Source organism: Canis lupus, chromosome 10 (genome assembly GCF_048164855.1).
Source record: "Canis lupus baileyi chromosome 10, mCanLup2.hap1, whole genome shotgun sequence".
NCBI classification, from domain to species: domain Eukaryota; kingdom Metazoa; phylum Chordata; class Mammalia; order Carnivora; family Canidae; genus Canis; species Canis lupus.
Genome location: NC_132847.1, coordinates 54,411,293 through 54,432,364, shown reverse-complemented (window position 1 = coordinate 54,432,364; position 21,072 = coordinate 54,411,293). Strand labels below are relative to the sequence as shown.

The 21,072-nt window shown below is 52.5% G+C and overlaps 1 protein-coding gene across 1 annotated transcript; it reads right to left on the bottom strand.

The window, feature by feature from the left end:
* Positions 1 to 88: 88 nt before the first annotated feature.
* GLIPR2 (GLI pathogenesis related 2) lies at positions 89 to 19,838 on the bottom strand. Its single transcript, XM_072841939.1, has 5 exons — positions 19,715 to 19,838; positions 10,364 to 10,472; positions 9,947 to 10,050; positions 8,082 to 8,159; positions 89 to 1,588 (listed from the first exon to the last, which is right to left on the bottom strand). Exons 1-5 carry the CDS (start codon positions 19,725 to 19,727, stop codon positions 1,428 to 1,430), a joined length of 465 nt encoding a protein of 154 aa, XP_072698040.1. The 5' UTR covers positions 19,728 to 19,838; the 3' UTR covers positions 89 to 1,427.
* Between the last annotated feature and the right edge of the window lie 1,234 nt (positions 19,839 to 21,072).

Here is a 21,072-nt window from a genome sequence, read left to right as displayed (position 1 = left end):
AGAGGCTTGAGTTACCTAAGACAGGAACTGAGGGTTATGATTATCTTGGTCACCGATTAAAAACCGGGCATGAATGACATGGAAGATATTACACAAAAGAAAAAGATTTTATTGTTGTCTTAGTCAGTATCCCTGGGTGAGAAGAAGGGCACAGCACGAGGCTGTGTTCACAGTGCAGCACAGAAGCACGTCTCCCGAGGTGGCAGCCTCCTAACTACCCCCCTTGCTGTCTTAACACTTGGAGGGGCCGGGCTTTCAGGACACCCAGCTTGGCACTGGGGTTCCTCCAACATGGACCCTGTGCAATCGTTATTCAGGGGGAACTTTGTATAGTTGGAGGCCAAACATAGAACCAAATTGGCGACGCTAAGCCCCCACCCACATGGGATATCTCCCTGGAACATTTGGGCCTGTCCCACATTCCTGGAGGGAGCAACAGCACAGCTGCAAGCACAGCTGCCGGCAACAGGCCTGGGCTCCCGCCCTGGTGCGAGGGGAGGGAAGAGGCCCGAGGGCTTCCTCTGGGGGCCCTGGTGAGCTCACACTCACCCCCACACTCACTGACTTCATCTGTTTGGCCGCTTGGCCAAGAGCCCAGGCAGTGTGAGGGGCTTTCTCCCAGAACAGGCCCTGGGCCACTAGTGGAGGTGGGGGGAGGGGTGACGTCCAGGCCTGACCGGTGGCCCCAGAGACCAGGAGGCACACGCTGCTCTCTGACATGCCAGAGGATTTTAAGAAGGTGGGAGGGAAGCGAGGATGGTGGTAGTAGTGGTACATTGCTATTTAAAGGTAGAAAATGCAAGGAAGTGAGACTTTTCTCTCCATTTGTTCTTTGGCATTTCCATTAGAGAATTCCAGGAGGCATGCAGATGACATCATGTCTTACTACTGAGAAATCTCAATAATTCTGTGCAATGGAGTTCCTGCCTGTCCCCTGTTTCCAATGGAAGCTGCTTTATATTTACGTGTTTAAAGCTGTTTTACGTTACATTTAGATGAGAGTTTAATATTCTTAAATATCTACCAAAAGTAGATTACAGTCCATGAAGATCACATAAAATGAACTTCACCTCTAAGCATCACAAACATTTGGAATAGAAAAAGACCACGGATGAATATTATAAGAAATGTACAAAAGAAGTTTGCTTTAAAAAAAAAAAAAGTTTTAAAACTGATTCTTTCCCCCCTAAGTCCAAATAATTATGGTTTAGGTAACCAACAGGGTAAAGGCTTCATATGCTAATTCCTTTGAGAGGCGTAAGTTCATACAGAGTTGTATATCCAAGTGTGTGTGCATCAAGAGACACTCACATGCATCACACACACAAACACATACACCCACAGGGACAGACACACAGCTGAGTTTTTGTTGTTCTAGGCACTTCGTATCCATGTCAAGTCACCACTTTCCCATTACATTTAATGAATTACTTCTTTGGAGGCAGGACATTTTCTTCAAAGAAGCCCTGGTTGACGACATTCCCGGCTGGGAAGTATCGGGCCACCACGAAGGAAGACCCGTCGCTGGCAGATGCCTTCCCCACTCCCATCTTCTTCGTGTTTTTCCACACCATGGCTGTGAAGTGTCCTGGAGGAGCACAGGCAGGGGGGGAGGGAAATGGGATAGTTAGCAGGATCTGGAGAAGGATGGTTCAAAGGATTCCCGAACTCCTGCACCGTCTTGTCAGGCTTCGGAAGTTTGATCTTCACACACACTGGTCAGAGGAAGGAGACCGAGAACGCTCTGCCTGCCTGACTTGCAGAGGCATCAGGTCCTCTCAGTCAGCCACACAGATGCTCCTCACCTCACCATTTGCTAGTGCCCAAAGGTTTCATGGTCTCCTGGAGATCACAGCCAAGCCGAGTGACCCCAAGAGTTAGGATGCCACCCTCCCCGCACCTGTCTCCCTCCCTCCCCTGACTGTATTCTTCAAGGGTCACCGATGATCTCCATGTGATCCAAAGATCACTTTTTGTCTCTCTCTTACTTGACATCTCAGGAACATTTAATAGAGCCAATTCCTCCCCTTTGTGAGGTACTCCCTCCCCTTTTGGTTTCCATGATGCTGCCCTCCTTTTGGCCTCTTCCTCCTCTTCCATTTTGCTGGTAAATGTTGGAGGGCCCTTGCACTATCCAAGGCTCAGTCCTGGGCTTGCTTTTCTTTACTTGCTGCATTCTTTAGGCAATTTCATTTATCCCTGGCTCCCAAATTTATTTCCCTGGTCCAGATGTCTTCTCTGTGTTCCAGATACAACTACGTAACTTGACATTTCCACTTGGATGGCTCAAAGGCATCTCAAATGTTAACCTATCCAAACCTCACTCTTGATTTTGGTTCCCCTAGACTTATTCCTCTTCCTAGCTTCCACTTCCTTTAATGGCCTCTCTGCACACAACCCTAGGGTTGGTCTGTATTCCTCATTTCTTCCTCATTTCCCCCTGGACAACCCATCATTCAATTCTGAAGACTCTAACTCTAAAATATGTCTTAAGTCCATCCACTCCCCAAACTTGGGTCCCAACCATAAAGTTTCTCACGTGGGCCACTGGAATAGCCCTTCACTGGTTTTCCAGTGTCCACCTTTGCCTCCCCCAATTCACTTCCTCTAAAGGAGCCAGAGTAATCATTTTTAGACATAAGTCATAGCTGTTTACTAGCCCACTTACAAATCCTTTAATTGCTTCCAATTGCATCTAGAATGAAAGTGAACGCTTTGTCCCAATGGCCTCTTTTCCATCCTTGAATACGTCAGGTTATTTCCCACCATGGAACACTTGTACACATTGGCCAGTGTGTGGAACGCTCTCCCAATGACTAACATCTTCTGATCCCTTAGGCTTCAGACTGAATGTCACTTGTGCAAAGAAGCTTTTCATAATCACTTATTTCCTGAACACCTCCCTCCCAAGATCATCTTATCTCACCCTGTTTTTCCCCACAGGCATTCTTACCATTTGCAATGTTATGTGTGTTTGGTTTCTTGCTCATTTGCTTGGTTCCTTCATTCACTAGGCTATGAGACTCACAGGGGCAGGAATCAAACTGTTTTATTCACCAAAGTGTATGTACTCAGTACCCTGGCAAAGCCTGGCCGACTCCACATGAAAAGTGTAAAATAAACCTTTGTTGAATGAATGTGTGAATGAATGAAAAGGCACATGGAGGCACCATCTTGGACTTGGGTTCTCCCCTTACTGAAGCACAGGCCTTCTACATTTTGTGCTCTTTGAACCTTGACAAGTTCGAGCCCTCTCCAATTCCCTCTGCTCTGAGCCAAACAGCTCTTCTCAAGCTACTGCCTGACCCTCCGGACGCTTCTGTGGTTCACTAAGGTTCTCAGCATCAGTGTCCCACTGCTCAGGCTGCCTGACCCTCACTCACTGCTTCCTTCAAGATTTAATATAGCTTGGTTTCCAACTCCCCTTCTACTTTGGGGTCAAGAGTTGCCGTAATGTTTGCTCAATGACAGAATGACTCCTTCTGTCTCCAAGGAGTAGAGGTTGGGAGCTTATCCTTCCCACCTTTACTGGTTAGGACTTACAGAGATCTTTTGACAGGTCAATATTGACTTCCATAGCAGAATGGCATTCATTTGCTAAAGCAACACCGGAGAGATTACATTTCCTCCTTGAGGGTAGGCACCACACCCGTCTTATTTTATTTTATAATTGTTTTTTTTACAGATTTTATTTATTTACTTGAGAGAAAGAGAGAGTGAGAGAGAGAGAGAGAGAGCACAGAGAGAGAGAGAGGGAGAAGCAGACTCCTCACTGAGCAGAGAGGCTAACAGGGCTCAATCTCAGGACTCTGAGATAAGGACTGGAGCTCAAGGCAGCCTCTTAACTGACTGAGCCCCCCAGGTGCCCCCTCACCTGTCTTTATTGACCACAATATCCCCAGTGTTTAACACTGAGCTTGGCAGATAGTAGATACTCAATAAATATCTGATGAAGAATGGAAGAGACAGAGGAAAGGAGGATAATTGTGATCAGAGTGGCTAAGTTTCCCATAGGGTAAGAAAGAAAGAGGGTAACCATTTTACACCCATTTGGGTGGATTTTTTTTTTTTTTTTAAAGAAGAAAATAAGTATTGGTGAGGATGTGCATTTCTGGGGGAGAATGTGAAATGGCACAACTACTGTGAAAGACAGTATGGTGGTTCCTTAAAAAATAAAATAGAGAATTACCATCTCATCCAGTAATTCCACATCCAGGTATAAACTCAAAAGAACTGAAAGCAGGGACTCAGATATTTGTACACCAATGTTTACAGCAGCGTTATTTACAATAGCCAAAAGGTGAAAAAAAAACCAAAATGTCCACCAATGGATGAATGGATAAACAAAATGTTATACATACACATATAGTAAAACATTATTCAGCCTTAAACAGGAATGAAATTCGATACATTCTACCTTGAGGATGAACCTTGAGGACATTATGCTAAGTGAAACAAGCTAGACAAAAGGACAAATATATGACTCCACTTACATTGGACACCTAGAATCACCCAACTCATAGACACAGGAAGTAGAATAGTGGTCACCAGAGCGTAGGGATGGGGAGGTGGGGAAGGAGGGACAGGAATGATTGTTTAATGGGTTCAATTTGAGATGACTGAAAAATTCTGGAAATGGACAGGGCCATGATTGTACAACATTGTGAATGTAATTAATCTCACTCAACTGTGTCCGTTTAAATGGTTAATTTTATGGTAAATATGCTTTACCATGAAATGAAAGAAAGAAAGAAGGAAAGAAAGGCTGGTATCCACACTCTCGCAACCCTTCAGGTGATATATCCTCCATTGCGTCTCACATATGGTAAGGACTGAATAAACATTCATTGATCAAGTTGTGTATTTTGCCCTACAGATGAACTCCATTTTCAGAAGTTTTAAATTTAGGCAATACTGTATTTATCTATAGCCATAGAAGATTTGAAGTTACCAAATCATTTACAATAATAACAAGACATAAACACTCATCAGTAGAGTTGCTGTGATAAAACCAAAGCAAGAACCAAAGGAAAACAAACCCCAGGTACAATTATGCTTCTTTTTTTTTTTTTAATTTTTTTTTTTCAATTATGCTTCTTTATATCACTTATCCTGCAGCTTGTATTAACCACTGCCCATAAACTCTGCTGTTCACCTCAAAATAGAAGAGAAACACTTCTTGCCGATTCACCCTTGGTCCTCCTACCTTCGTGTCCCAGCTCCAGGCTTTCAGCTGCTTTGCCAGGTGTCACCACTTCCACAGCCTCTCTTTTCACTCAGGCTCAAGCCCTTTTTCACACAAGCCTTTTCTCTCAAGAGAACCCCATGCTTTGGCTATTGTCCGCCCACTCTCTCTGTTGCCCAGACAAGGAAGAACTGCCATTTATCCACTGGTTGCTAAGAAAACGATCACAAACACAACGTGAACATCGGCAGCATGCATGCCTGTGGAAGCCTTTTCCAAACAGATGAGACTAAGTGATTTTCCCTCTGGCCAGGGAGGTTTCCGTCCACAGAGATAATTAAGTATGGGTATTTAGAGATGAGCTAAAGGACACGACTTCCTTAGCAACCATCAGCTACGCAGTGGTTTCTAACTAAATCACTAACCGATTCTTCTTCCTTTTTTTTGCCCTAAGGGATCACATCTTCTTTACTGTGATGGACCCAAACTTCTAGAATGTACAGTTGAAAAACACATTAAATAAGTTACAAAAAACAAAAATAAGTTACAGTGTATTCTTGCAAGAGGATGATAATGTGCAACAGTAAGAATGACAAAGCTCTTTTTGTATTAATATGGAACAATCTCTAACAATCTGCTGTGTGAAGAAAGCAAGTGCAAAATAGATCATACACTAGGGTATAAAGAAGGGGAAAAGAGAACATAATGCTGGTATAAGATTAGGACAACTCTAGAATGGTACATAAGAACGGGTATCAGTGGTCGGAAGAGAAAGTGCTAGAGACCAGGAATGGAAGGAAGACTTTTTACCTTATACAATTTGCAGATTTCATGTCATGTAAAAGTGTTATTTACTCAGAATAAGTAAACAAACCAACCTACTCATTAAAAAAGAGTATATCAAAGGAATTGCAAGAAACTGCTTCTCTCTGCTCAGCACATAGCACAGAACTGGGCCCTTCATCACAAGATGCTGACCCAGTGTGGGTGGGGAGAGATTACAGGATATTTCAAAGGCTCTTTCCCTACAATATGGACTCAGGTCAAGGAATCTCCACACAACGGTGCAGCGAGAAGCAGCTCTGGGGGAGGTTGAGGCATGCGGAATGGGTCTGAGGATCTTTAAGTGTCTTGCAATCTCTGAGAATAGCACCACTCAAAGCTGTGCTCTTATTTTAGGATCAGGCTCTGTCTGTCCCCAGGCACTGCCTCCTGACACTTGGGACAGCCTAGGGGCTAGTTGCTCTGAGGGGGTTTTCCTCTTTAGGGGTGAGAGATCTGGGGCAACGGGTTGGTGGTCAGTGATCATGGAAAGCCCATTCCCAGCTCGGACACTTGTGAGATTCCCACCTTGGGGCAGGAGCCATGGAAAAAGTATTCGATTGAGAATAGGAGATCTAAAAGAAGTCTCTTCTCTCTGGACCTCAGTTTCCTCCTCTGCAAAATGGGTAGAGCAAAGCCCCACCTACAAGTGGTGTTGTGAGGCTTACGTGGCCGTGAACGCGGAGGCACTTTCTAATTGTCGAGTGGCACGCACACATGAGCAACGCTAATAACTTGCTCTGACACATGTCCAATTGCTCGTGAGTCTTGCTCATGGGAAAAGCAAATCCAGATGCTATGAAATAAAATGTCTTCTGGGCACTGAACTTTATGAAAAAGAAGACAGGTTCTGTGTACACATCCTTAATCACCACGAGGAGGTTGTTACTGTTCCCTCCCTCAGTCCTCGAATTTAATTGCCACAGAACCATCAATTCCCACTTAGGGCCCTGAGAGCAGCTTCCTTAAGCCCGGCCCTGGTTGCTCAGAGGAGAAATGGCCCCAGCAGCTGCTGCACCTCTGCCCTACCGTCCTGCCCACACTGATGCAAGAACCCCTGCCCCAAAGGGGTGAGCAGTAAACCACAGGAAACGGTGACTGGCACCGAGAAGAGAACAGAACGTGTCATTTCCTGCTTTGGAAGAAGACTCCAGAGGGTGAGAGGCCACAGTGGCTCCACCCACGGGTGGGAGGGGTAGGGTCGAGGGCTGGGCGCGGGCAGAGAGAATCCCCTTTTCGGTTTCCCCTCAGAGGAACTCCCAGGCCTTGTAACCCATCCCGGGCGGCCACGCTCTGAGTCGGCGGTGAGGAAGCCGCTGAGGGCCTGGAGGGAGCGCAGCCCTCGGTTACCCCTCACCCTGGAAGCCTCACAGAAAAGCTGGGTGGGCGCACACTAGCTCTCAGACGGTCCCCTACCGCGCTGTCCCTCTCCCTCTGGGACAGCGAGTCAACCCAAGTTCACGCAACTAATAGGGCTGGAGCTGAGAGCAGATCCAGGGGGTCTGCATTCCAAGCTGGAGAGAAAAGGTGAAGGGGGGGATGCCTGGGAGGCTGTCGAGTGGGGAGCACTTTGGAAGGAGGCAGGGGTAGGAGTGAGGAGGGAGTTAGGACCAGGAGGAGAGAGTGAGCAGTGTGGCCCTTTTCCTGAAGAGAGGCCTTAGAACCTTCTGGCTGCTGGAGCAGGCTGGACTGGAGGGGAACAAGACGGGCAGTAGGATGACCGGTTATAGCACTGCTTCTGGGAGGAGGCATTCCGGAACTTTTAAAGTCTACAGCCTCCTTGCGACACGCACCAGTCACCTGGAGAACTTGGAGCTGGTGGGGAAGGAATCCATGGCTCAGGGGTTTCTCAGATGGAGAAGCGTGTGTGCACGCATGCGTGCTTGCGTGTGTGTATGTGTGTGTGAAGTGATGGGGAAAGAGAGCATTGCCCTTTGGGCAAAATCGAAACCACAGAAATACAGAAGAGGCAAAACAGGAGGGAATTTTCAGAGGGTTAGTTCCTTTCCAAAGTCAGACACCCAAACTGCAGCCGTGGCCAGGCCCAGGCCACTTGGGTGACCCCATCACTCACCAGTCCCAGAGGTGAAGCCAGGCTGCTGGAAGTTGTAGTTCTTGATTTCACTGTACCATCTATCAGCCACCTCCTTTCCTGTATGGAAAAGACAGTGTTTCAATCTCAGCAGCAAAATCAGCAACCCACTCACTACTCCTTCCGCCTTCTCCCATTAACCCTAAACCACCCACCCTACAGTTAGATGGCTGGTAAAGCACCAGCGAGCTGAAACAGGATCTCCTGCCCAGGAGCGTATCCAGGCTGAAGAGAGAGTCTTGTTGGGGATCAGGAAGGGACCCGGGCTGGGGTCGGGGCACCTGCCCTGCCACTAACTTGCTCTGTAATCCTGGGCAAGGCCTTCCCTTCTTGGGCCTCTGTACACGGGTTGAATGCAATGTTCTCCAAGAGCTTCTAATGATGCTCTGGGTATTCCAGAGACTCCGCCCTCATCCCACCCCGAGTCTATCTCCTGAAACATCCACAGGAGGAAAGGCAATCGGGCTGGTGGGCCAGGGTCTCCACGGCAGGCAGAGGGGTCCCCACTGGGAACATCCGCAGGCCCAGCTAGTGCTGCTAGGAGAAAACCCACAGCACTTCCCTGGGAGCTGTGGACCTTAAGGCCACAGCAGGAAGTCTTGCTCTTAACTTTGATATGTACATAAATCACCTGGGGTGCAGGTTAAAATTCAGATTCTGACTTCCCAGGTCCAAGTCTGCATTTCTAACAAATTCCTGCAAGCTGTTGCTTCCCGCTGTGGGCCTCACCTGGGGAGCACTGAAACGTGGCTGAGGCCTGGGGCCTGCCACAGACCTATCAGTGTTCTGGAGGAGGGTCCCAGGGCTTGGTCTTTTGTAAAAGCGCTGCAAAAGATCCCAATGTGCAGCCCCGGGGATAAAGAGCCTGCGGGGACAGAGGTGGGGGAAACCGGGGCCACAGAGGGTGGCGACTGGCCCAGGGCTCCACAGAGGGAGCCAATGCGAGGCTGGGGCCCATCACTGCCACTGCCTGCCTGTTCCCACCCCTGCAGGGAACCTGCTCCCCCTGTTCCCACCCCTGCAGGGAGCCTGCTTCCCCCAGGCCCAAGCGTGGCAGGGAAAGGAGGCCGCAGGCGGGGGTGGGGGTTCCCCCCCTTCCTCAGGAGCATGCGCACGCCGGCACACCCCTCCTGCAGGCCTGCAGGCACTCCCCAGGGAACCCCCAGGAATGTCAGGCCCAGCAGGGAGGGAATAGTCATCCTCCCGCTGGGGTCTGGAGAAGACTTCAGAGGGCAAAGTAGCTCTCTCCAGCTTTTTTCCTAAAAAGCCACGACAGCACGGCCAGAGCCAGGAAGCTCAAGAATGTTTGGTCAGTGTGGCGGGATCACCACTCTAGGCTGCGACCTTGGATGGAGGGATTGATGGTCTCTCACTTTCTTTTTTTCGAACACGGAAAAAACTCAATTGCATTTTTCTGATGATAAGTTAATACACCCACACTTTTAAAAAAGAAAGCAAAATGTGAAGAAAGGAAAACCGTAGCTGGCCATACTCCAGAGGCCCCAGGATCAGACTGAAACTGCACAGAAAGGGAACCAGAAATGATGTGTCTCCCCCGCCCCCACTCCTCAGCTGGGAGCTCTTCGAAAGGGGAGGGCCGGGCAATCTGACTCATCTCTGTGTCCCTGGCACCCAGCGCAGGCCTGGCCCTGAGCCAGCCATCGGGGACACTGTGGCGAACTGCCGCCAGCCCCGGGGAGCACACACAGAGAGCTCCGGGGTTCTTTCCCTTCCTGGGCCTACGCACTAAAGCTGCACTGAGGAGGGTGCTGGGGCCAGCGGGGCCAGAATGGAAGATGCCCCGGGCCTGGCTCGGCCGAGGGGAGGGGGCTGAGAAAGCGACCTACCTGTCTGATCGTAGGAGGCCCATGCCAGGTTCTCTCCGCATTGGCCACGACTGGACTCCGGGCTGTGCTTGAGGATCCTCGTGCTGGCCAGGGCCTCTGAATACCTGCCGGAGTCCATGCGCTGCCTCAGCGAGGGCCGGCCCGGGGAGCCCCAGAGTACGAGCCCTCAACTGCCGGCCTGAGCTCCTTCCCTGCCCCGGGCTGGTGTGGGAACCACGAGCGTCACGCCAGATCTCAGCCCCCTTTTACAGAGGAGCAAACCGAGGCTCAGGGTGGGAAGTGGCACAAGGGTTATTCAAGCCCGGCTGTCTCTGCGCCCCCAAACCCACACCCTTCTAGCTACCCCAGTGCCCCTCCAGGACTGCAGCAACAGCCCCACGAAGGGCCAGAGTCACCCCGGGGCTCTGGGGGACTCACTGCTGAGCCTCCCGGTTGAGCTTCTTGCAGAGCTTCAGTGGGGGGACGCCATGCTTCTGCCGGTACTCGTTGTGGGCCTTCAGGACCTCGTTATTAAACTGCTTGGAAGCTGTAATCATTTCAAAATGGAGAAAGTCTCAGTGCAGAGAAAAGACCCACCAAAAAAAGGGATGATGGCAGGCTTCAGAGTGACGCCCAGCTCAACCCTCAGAATATGGCAGTGGAGGGGAGCAGGGTAGGGGGTCAGCTGGGCCCAGGGATGAGGTGAGGAGGAGGGAGAGGCTGTGCCCAACTGGGCCGTGCTCTCAGAAAGGACACAGTAAAGAGGCTAGAGCAGGGAGAGAGTAAGAGGGCAGTGGCAAGGTCAACAGCGGACAGAAGTCACCCCAGTTTGGAACTGAAATGGAACCCCCTCCGTCCCACACTCTCCCTCCGTCTCCCCACCCCTTCCTCATCTGTCCATCTCTTCATTCATCATCTGTTCAGCAGCAGCCAGCCGCCCATCACCCACCCATCTGTTCCACTGCTCTCTGAGCGCCTCCTCCACGCGGGGTCCTGTGTTGGGTGAGAGGTCCAGAGATAAAGCCACCTTGTCCTGCCCTCAGAGGGCTCACAAACAGAAGCAAGACAGCCTAGTAAACAGATACTGGCAAACAGGGAGCGCCAGGGCCAAGGTACACGTGAGCACAGGTCAAGAGAAACTTGGAGAAAAGTAACCTACCATGGGCTGGGGGATCGGGAAGGTGGCCCCTGATTTGAGGCCCCAAAGTCACCCATGCAGGAGCCAGTCAGGCTGACTGCGAGGGCACTGAGCACCAACCTTAGGAATCTAGGGGGTGCTGCTCTGTGAAATGGAGGGGAGTTGGTGGGTCATGATTGAGAGCCATGGGGGCCCTCACACTGAGCCAGTCTCATCTGGCAGGGGCCTCTCCCTGAGGCTTGGCCATGGGCAGTGAGGGTGCAAAGTGTAGGGTGAACCAAGTGCCACCCCCTCCCCTACCACAGGTCATTCACCAGTGACCTTTCCTATCCTCTGCTCTTTGCATCCCAGAGGCTGAGGCTAAGATGAACCAGAGACTGACAGGGAGGGAATCAGTCTTCTTCCCTTCCCTGGGCCAGCTTCCCCATATCTCCTGGGGTTTCCAATCAAATCCCACTGGGTCTGTGAGGAGATGCAGGAGAAGGAAGTCCCAGGGCACCCCTTCAGGGAGCTCTGGGCTAAATGTGGCCCATGAGAGGTGAGGTGACTGCAGGCCATGCCCATGGTAGGTGGCAGTTGAGATGCCCAACAGGGCTCCAATCACCTGAAGAGTTAGGACTCTGGGGCCCAGCAGGGCACTTAGTGAGGTCCAGTCATAGCAATGTGGTGGGGGGCAGTGAACCCCTGGATTTGGGAGGTTGTGGCTAACATGCAGAAACAGGGGTGGGGTGGTGGAAACACTGTGAACGTAGGGGTGATGGGAGTGTGTGCGAGACAGAGGCAGAGCTGCCACCCAAACCCTTCAGGTCTTTGCGGCCAAGAGAGGAGCCAAACCCTTGTTGGCCTGAAAGATAAAGATTTCAGGCTTATGGGAGGGAGGAGGAAAAGGGAAGGTACTGTTTAATGGGCAGGGTTTCAGAGTTTCAACATGGGAAGTTCTGGAGATCTGCTGGACGACAAGGTGAATATACATAACACTACTGAACTGTATGCTCTAAGATGGTAAATTTTAGCTCCTGTGGTTTTTATCACAATAATAAAAAGGATTTGGGGTTTAGTATGTTAATGTGGTATTTGGGGAACGGAGTCACAGAGGTTCTTAGAGACTGTCTCAGGTGGGGATCCCTGGGTGGCTCAGTGGTTTAGCACCTGCATTCAGCCCAGGGCGTGATCCTGGAGTCCTTGGATGGAGTCCCACGTCAGGCTCCCTGCATGGAGCCTGCTTCTCCCTCTGCCTGTGTCTCTGCCTCTCTCTCTCTGTGTGTCTCTCATGAATAAATAAATAAAATCTTAAAAAAAAAAAAAAAAAAGACTGTCTCAGGTATAAGCCATAGCCACTGGTGGGAACCTGAGGGGTTCTTGGTGATGATATGCAAAAGAGTCAGCAGGTAGAGTGGCAGCCAGAAACCCACCAGCTGGCGGGCAATGCACTGCTTGTCCTGCGTGAGCCAGTATCCAGGGGCAGAGTTTCCTGGGGCCTGGCCCCCGCCTTGTCTGGGAGGTGGCGACCATCTGAAGTGTGTCCAGAAGTAGTGACTAGGTGGGGAAGGGGCTAGAAATGGGGGTTTTATAAGGAAAGTTTGCAAGTACTAGGTCTTTTCGTCCTAGAGATAGGACTTTGGAAGACACAGAGGCCTCTGATGAACTCTGGGTCTCCATAGGGCAAAGTTGGTGGCAATGGGTGGGAAGGGCAGGATGATAGATTTTGGCTTAGTCTAAGAAAGATCTTTCAATCAAAGTTTTCCAAAAATTGGGGGACCCCCAGGTGGCTCAGCGGTTTAGCACCTGCCTTCGGCCCAGGGCATGATCCTGGAGACCCGGGATCGAGTCCCACGTCGGGCTTCCTGCATGGAGCCTGCTTCTTCCTCTGCCTGTGTCTCTGCCCCTCTCTCTGTGTGTCTCTCATGAATAAATAAATAAAATCTTTAAAAAAAAAAAAAAAAGCTTTCCAAAAATTGAAAGAGTGACTTCACAAGGTAATGAGCTCTCCAGACTGGGTGAATACAAGCAAGTGACTCTTCTCTAAAGGATTCAGGCACTGAAGGCCAGTCAGATGACCTTAAAGTCCCTTCATTTCTGAGATCCCATAAAGTCCTATCAGGGTGGGGTGAGAGGAGACAAGGGAATGGATGACCTCGGACTTCCAAGGAGTTCATAGCTTCTTTAAGGAGATGGAGGGATCACAACAGGTGTATGTGTCTGTGCAGGGGCAGGTGTGAGTGCACACAGTCAAGGTGGCAGAGGGTCCCCATCTGAGGGACAGGCTTGGCTAGGCCCACGCTAATGTCCCTTCCAGTTCCCATGTCCCCAGCAGGCCGTAGTGGGCCACCACAGGAAGTCATGGGACTGAGCAGCGTGGGAAGTCGTGGGCAGTGACCACCAATGTACTGGGGAAGGCTCCTTGGAGGAGGCAAGAAGGAGGCAAAGGGGGCACAGAAAAAGCCAGGGTGGACCTGGGAGCTGGTGGATCCAGGGCTATGGGGAGGAGGGGGACATCAGGCAAGCGGGTAGGTAGCTGAGGTGAAGCCAGTTTAAAGGCAGCCCTGCGTGCCGGGCTCAGGTTGCACTGGATCCAGCAGTGCTGTAGGTCCCGCGATCCTTCTGGCAGAGAGGGACATATAAGGCTGCTAAAAAAAACTAGGTCACTGCACTCCCAGGATGTGGGAAGTGACAAGAAACAAAAGTGAAAGTTCCTGTGCCCAATCTAAGCTTGGTGCCCAAAAGCCAAAGCTGGTCACTGTTGCCAGCAGGGCCAGTTTCCTGAAAGGGGTTGGGAGGACTTTCTGGTAGGAGAGCCTACCAGAAAAGGAGAGCCACACCTCTGCTGGCCCCAGGAGTCCCTGCCAACTCAGGCCAGTCCCCGCCCAGGCGGCTCCTCAGGGGTGGGCCTCGGCCTCAGGGAGGCAAGATATCACCTGTGAACACACCAGCAAGAGGCACACCTCGCTTCTGTAGGAAAAACCCAAGAACACAGATAAACATATAGATTAAAAGTCAAAGAAAAGCCACCCATCCTCCACAATGGGGAGGGGAGGGACAATGTCCTTATTTTGTAGGAGGGTACACTGAGGCTCAGAGAACTCCTACAGGCCCAGGGTGGCTGCCCAGAGCGAAGGAGGTCCTTTCTTCACTTGGTCCTTTCTTCGGGTGACCAACCGGGCCTGGGCATGATCTTACTTGCTTAATGCTGCCTGTTGTGGGGCCCCCATTACTATACCTTCTTTTTTTTTTTTTTTTTTTCCGATAAAGAAATGGAGGCTCAAGAAGAGAAGTAACCTGTCTGAGTTCCCACAAGTGGGCCAGGCGTAGTAGACCCACGAAGAGGGAAACCCTGTCTTTAGGCCCATACCACCCCTCCTGAAGCCCGGGCGACAGAGGAAAGCACATAGAAGACACAGAGGTGTCACCAAATCGAGGAAGGGGAGGAAGCGCGGTGAGGTTGGGCCTGCCAATCTCTGAGAGGGAGGAAGGAAGAGGAGAAAAGAACTTTCTTAAAAGCCTCCTGAATGCCAAGCCCTTTATGACAGACCTGCGGGGGAGGGGGCGTGGGGGGGGGACGGGGGGGGGACCCAGATGCAAATCCGGGGCTTGGGAGTAGCAGCTCCAGGGGACAGCTGTGGGGCTTCAGGTCAAAGCTGCCGGGAGGTGGAAGGAGCTGCCTGGGCCTGGCTCCCTGCGGCTGAGGGACGGAGTCCTGGGCTGTCTCCACCAGGGGAGGGGGTGCTGGACTGGGATGGATGGGGGCTCCTGAAGCTCCTTTGGGGCCCAGGCTTCTAACTGCCAGATAAAAACCCAGGTCGTGCCCTTCCTCCCTCTGGGCTGTCGGCTGGGACAGACTCCGCCCTCAGCATTGATCCTCTTCTGAGAGGCCTCCCTGGGCCAGTGTGACTCATTCCTCTGTCTCCTCCAGAATCCCCACCAAAGAGGCCCATCAGGGGTCAGAGTAGAAATCATGAACAGGCCCATGCTGTCCCCGTGGCAAGAGGCTGGAAAGCAACCTGGTCCCATCTTTGGGGCAAGATTGGTCTTGCTAGTTTATTAGGAGGAAAAAGTGTAAGTTGATTTAAAAAACAAAGCATGAGTTCCAAATGGGTAGCCTGGGTAGCTTCTGCTGTTTCCGCCTGGGTTCCAGGAAATTCGAGAGGTAAACCCCAGCTCTGCCTTTTACTAGCTGCATGATCTTGGACGAGTTGCTTAATCACTCTGTGCCTCATTTCTGCCACATAGAAAATGGGGAAGAACAGTTTTTACCTGACAGGGTTGTTGTGAGAATTAAATGAATTGATCTATGTAAGTGCTTTAGAACAGTTCTGGAATACAGTGAACAGTTCCTAAATGTCAACTATAATTAATATCATCACTATTGGGCAGAGACCCTTTGGCCTCTGGCCTTGGGAGAAAGTGCCCTGTCAAAGCCTAGATTATAGGGGGCACCTGGGTGGCTCAGTTGGTTAAGCATCTGCCTTTGGCTCAGGTCATGATCTCAGGGTCTTGGGATCAAGCCCTAAGTTGGGCTCCCCACTCAGCGGGGAGTCCGCTTCTCCCTCTCCCTCTGCCCCACCTCTCTCAAATAAATAAATAAAAACAAAAAGCCTAGATTTTAAAGAGAGCAGGGATGATAGTATTTAAATCAGTTTGTTTGTTTGTTTGTTTATCTATTTATTTTTTAAATCAGTTCTTTGATGACTTTTTTCTGTACCCCTGGGCTGGGTGGGCCATTTTCAGAGTGAGTGAGAACATGGACAAATGATTGGAGGCCCCCCATACGAGTACCACGGGCGAGCACTAGGATGGGAGCCTTCTCATTACAGATGAGGAAACTGTGGTTTTGAGTTGGACAAGTGAATTGCCCAAGGCCACACAATGAGTACACATGAAAGTCAGATCCAAGAATGTCCCTCCCCTCGCCATCACCCTTCCCTCAAATCTTGCACACTTTCTACCTCACATCCTCCTCTTCCTGATGGCAAAAATGATGATCAGTGAAGAGCTGCCCCGTATCTGGCTGGGAACAAGGATGCGGGGGAGTGCTGGCCCCAGGCTGCCCCTCTGCGGGCAGACAAGAGGCCTTAAAGGACTGAAGGAGCCTGGGTAGGGAGAGGACTGGCTCAGGCCTGAGGAGTGGCTGCCCATGCTGCGACCCCTCAGGCCTGCCACAGGCCTGCGCAAGTCCCTGGCTCTCTGGGTCCTGGTTCCCCAACTGTGTGAAGGAAGGATGACATCTGTGATTTTCAAAATGTCTTTAAAGCAGGAAATCCTTCTTTGAACCACTCCCCACTGCCTTTTTCTTTCTTTTTTTTTTTTCAATAAAATTAACAGATGAAAATGGAGCTGTGGGGATGATCTGGCCTCTCCCCAGCAGAGGTGTGAGAGGCCTGCTTCCTGGGAAATTGCTGGCCTAGTTGGTCCCTAAAGGCCTTCTGCCCTGCTCTCCTCTGGTGCTAGGGGATGTGGGTGCAGAGACACTAAGATTCTTAGAGATAAATGCAGGGTGTGGAGAGGTCCCTCCAGGGGTGAGGAGCAGGTGGGGAGCAGGTGGCAAGTGATCCACGTGGTAGAGGGGAAAGCATACAGCTGGGAAGTCAGAAACCTGGGTTCAAATCCCAGTTTGTCCACTTACTGGTCAATGTGTGAATTTGGGCAACATACTCAACCTCTATAAACTTATAAAATTCATAATCCCTGCCCTGTAGTGCTATTACCAATGTTGGTAAAAAACGTATAAAATATCTAGCTTCAAGTCAGGCACACACTAGGAGCTTAATAATTGCTAATCACTATTATTAGGGACTAGAGACTTCTACAGGAGTCCGAGGCCACTGCCTTTCTTCTCTGCCTCCATCACACCTGCTGCAGACTGAAGCCCAGCAGGGAGACGGGGGCTAGGAGCAGGTCCTGGGAATCTCTAAGCACTGGGCTGTCTTCGGGAATTTAAGCAGTGTCAGTTGTGTAGTATTTTTTCAGCAATGCCCCCAACCCCAGGCAGCTCTGACATATATCTGAAGTTAAAAATTAAAAAGAGATTGGCTCCTATGCTGTGATGAGGAAACTGAGGCCCTGCAGAGGCAGGGGTTGGCTTCCTACCTGGTCTTTCTGGAAGCACATAAAGCCCCTGTGTGGATAAGTATCTGTAAGTGCCATAGGCACTGCAGGTACAGCTAACCCCAGGGTGGTGGCCTGGAACTTCAAGGCTGGGGCTGTGCTGAAGGTCCATGGTGCCTGGGTCACCCCGAAAGACCACTTTCTCTTGGGGACTCTAAGGGGAGCCAGACACTGTCCTGGGGTTCATAGTCTTTGGAGAGCCAAATAAAGTGCATGAGGCTGTGAGGGAGATAGGCCTGGATCACTGTTCTGGAAGGTCCCTGGGTATGTGTGGTGGGGGTGGGGATGGGAGTGATGCCTGCCTGAATCAGTCCTTACTCACCTCTGCCACTGCCCTCCTCCTCTGAAACCAGCCCGACTGGGCATCTCTGGTCCTACAAAGTGTCACCACCAACCTGTACCGGCCTCACACTGCTGGCCCTTCCCTCATGTTCACCAGAAGTCAGTCACCAAGTCCTCTTCTGGCTACCATCTCCAAAAGCCATCTGTTCGTCCTTTGCAGTCCTTAGATATACCTCTGTCATCTCCCTCCCAAGTAACTGCAGTCATCTCCCCTGACCCTCACCTCCACTCTCCCCATCTGATCCACCCTCTACCCTGGCACGACTTGGGCTTTCAGATCAATGTGTTTCAATGGCACCCAAAGTCCCAAGGTAAAATCCAAATCCCCAAGACCTTCCAGGAGGTTCAATGGTCACTCTGCAGAGGACAGAGATTTCTCTGTCCTCTGATCTCCTACCGCTCTCCACCTGCACCCACCTGGTGGCTTGAATCACTTCCCACCTCTCACCCTCTCACTGGAGCCTATCCACCCCCACCTCAATCAGCTCCATGATTCATTTCACCATCCAAATGAATACTGCTGAGGACAGAGGCCATGGCCTCCACAGCAGTGGGTCTGCAGCCGGCACACAGCTAACAGATGGGATGGAGGGCAGCGAGGGAAAGAGGAAAGGGAGGAAGAAAAGAGGGAAGAAGGGAGGGAGGGATAGATGGATGAATCGATTGAAGAATGGGCATTCAGCAGAGTATCAGAAGTTCTGGAAAACTGTTTCTTAGGGAAGAAGCCAGACACCACTGATACAAATGTAGCTTTAGAGAATTTGTGGATTTTCTCCTAAGGTACAGAGAAAGGAGCTGACTTGTCAAAATGCTTTTTCACGTCTGCCATGCTCTTGCTCCATCCCTGCCTATCATCCTGTTCTTGAACTACCGACAATTCCTTCCATCACCTTTCCATACTGGCGAGTATATGGCCCACCCTTTGTACAGATGGGGAAACTGAGACACTGAGAAGTAAAGAGCTTTGTTCAAGATCACATAGCCAGTGATTAGCAGAGCCAGGGCTGAGAAAGGCACACCTGTCACGGCAGGTCAGGATGAAGGCCAGGGAAAGCCGCTTACTCCCAACACCAGTACTGCATGAGTCTGGATCCGGAGAAGAGATTCAAGGAGGGGCCCAGCCTCGCCCTCCTGAGAATGACAACCCCAACCTCCCCATGAAGCAGGGCTCCTGAAGCCTCCTGTTGAAGCCTCCTGTGAGGCAGGAACTGTGGGGGGATAGACACGCCCCCGCCACCAGCAGTGAGGAGTCTGGGAAAGGGTGGAAGTCTGGGTCAGTGTCCCAAGCCAGCTGTTGGGGCGGGGAGGCGGGGGTGGGGGTGGGGGGGGCTGCAGCAAACAAGACACTGGGTGGGGCGTCCCTCCTGGGGGGAAAGGGAAATCAGGAACTGGCTCTCAGGCTCCAGTTGAGCCTAGAAGGTTGGGGAGGATTTGCAACTTCAGGGAAGTGGGAGAGGCAGAGTGGTGGTGGTGAGCACTGGGAGAGGGGACCCAGGGGGAGGGAGCAGGGTGCCGGCCTCCTAACAGCCGCAAGCGGAGGGAGGTCGGGGCTGAGGACCGACTCCCAGAGGGCCCGAGCCCCGCGGGGCGCTACTCTTTCACCTGCAGACAACGCGATGAAAGGTGTCAGGGAGTGACAGGCCAGGTCCGCATTGTCGAAAGGTCGCCGGGAAGGCCACGGTGGTGAGGGTGGGCAGCGACCGCTCAGACGTACAGGGGGAGCGCCGGCATGTACCCGGGGGAGCCAGACTGAGCCTGGCACTTAGCCTGGCACAGAGGGCGCGCTCCGGCGAGGAGGGACAACGGCGGAAGGCAAGGATGCCCAGAGCCGTCCTGAGGCGGGTTGGCCGGGCGCTGGTTTGCAGCAAGAGATGCTGGCACAGTTTGGAGGCTTTTGCCATTTCTAACTCTGCTCCGGAGACAAAGCGAAGCCACGCCTGGGCCGGACGCGGAGCGCTAATCCCATCAGCGCCTGGAAACCCTCGGGGACGCGACCTCCGGCTCCCCGGCAGGGGCACCCTCCCCGGGTCGCGCCTCCCCTGCCTCGCTCCGGGGCCCGACGGCCGCCTCGGCTTCCCGGCTGCTCGGGGAACTGCCGGCGCGGAGCCTCCCGGCGCTTGGCCCCGCCGCGCAGCCGGCGCCCCGACCCCCGAGCCGCCCCCCGCCCCCCGCCCCGGCCCGGCCCGGCCCGGCCCCCGCGGGCTCACCTGACTTGCCCATGGCCCGCTCGGCGCGCTCCGCCGCTGCCGCCGCCGCCGCGCTCGCTGCGCTCTCCGCGCTCTCCCGCCCGCCCCGCGCCGCTGGACCGCGAGCAGGAGGCCGGGCGGCCGCTGCCCCTCCCCCCCCGCCCCCGGCGCGGCCCGGCCCCCGCCTTATAAGGCAGCGGCAGCCGCAGGCGGCGACGCCCGGGGCCACCCCGCCGACTGCCCGGAGGAGGCGCCGCGCGCCCCACGCCCCACGCCCCGCGCCCCGCGCGCCTCCTCGCCCGGCTCGGGAGAACTCGCGTGGCGCTGGGCCCCCTCGACAGTCCAGCCCTCCAGCTGTGGATGGGAGCCCGGGCTGCCCTCTCGGGGTGCGGAGTGGGGGCGCGAGTGGGGGTGCGGAGGACCTGGGGCTTACTGTCGCGGCGCGAGAGACGAGAGACAGTTCCAGCCCGCATCTCCGGGGGCCGGGGCTCTCCCCACGGGGGCCTGACCCCCACAAACATCTCGGGCTCCGAGTGCACCCCCCACCCCCCACCCCCGTGACCCTGGGCTCCAAGGGCTTCTCGCTCTTTTCAGCTGGACACGCCCACCCTCTGGTGCGAGTCGGTGAGAGTCCAGCGCTCAGCCCTGACCCTGCTCTGACCTGTGGGTCTGTCCCTCGTGGCCTGGCAAACCAAGCCATGTCCCCACCCCTGAAGTTGGGCTCCAGACCTGTCTCTTCAACTCCCTGACTTCATCCCTCACTGCGGTCAAGCTAGACTTCTTGATGTTCCCCAAACACGCTCGGAGATTTCTCTTCTTGCCTTTGCTGGGGCTGTTCCCTCAGCCTGGGTGCTGGCTCCTCCCTGCCCATTCGAGTCCTATCCATCCCTCAAGGCCTTTGGGTCCCTTTGTTTCTAGACATTGGGGGCAGTGGTCAGTACACACCTGGCTCTGGGGCGACTTGGTCTCAGCCATGTCCCCACCCATGTGTGAGAAGTGCACTTGCATGAAGAGGGGACCTGGGTCACCTGGGTCACTCCCTAGAGTAACTCCTGATTACAGGAAGCTAAATTTAGACAGGACCTTTCAATAAAGGAGCTTTGAAGTGAACCGACCTGCTGATCATAAGAATGTGCAACATCACAGGCTTCAAATGTCCAGTAGGGCAAGGGTGCCCTCTACTTCCTCCCCCCACATCAGACTTTCAAACTGTGGTAGAGTGTTAGAAACAGGGGCCCAACCCGAATCGAAGGGGCTTTGGTGCTAGGTGGAGATCCAAACCCTCGTGTTCAATGCCCTCTCCCATTTTGCCAACAAATCCCCATTGAAATGACCAAATACACCCTGTAGGAAGAATTCCATCTCACTTCTAGAATCTC

Bases quoted from the DNA above. Each gene is read 5' to 3' on its own strand.
- GLIPR2 (XM_072841939.1), bottom strand. The intron at 8,160-9,946 runs GTAGGTCGCTTT...TTTTCCATACAG, and splicing joins GGCCTCCTACGATCAGACAG to GAAAGGAGGTGGCTGATAGA. The intron at 1,589-8,081 runs GTGAGTGATGGG...GTGCTCCTCCAG, and splicing joins TGGCTTCACCTCTGGGACTG to GACACTTCACAGCCATGGTG.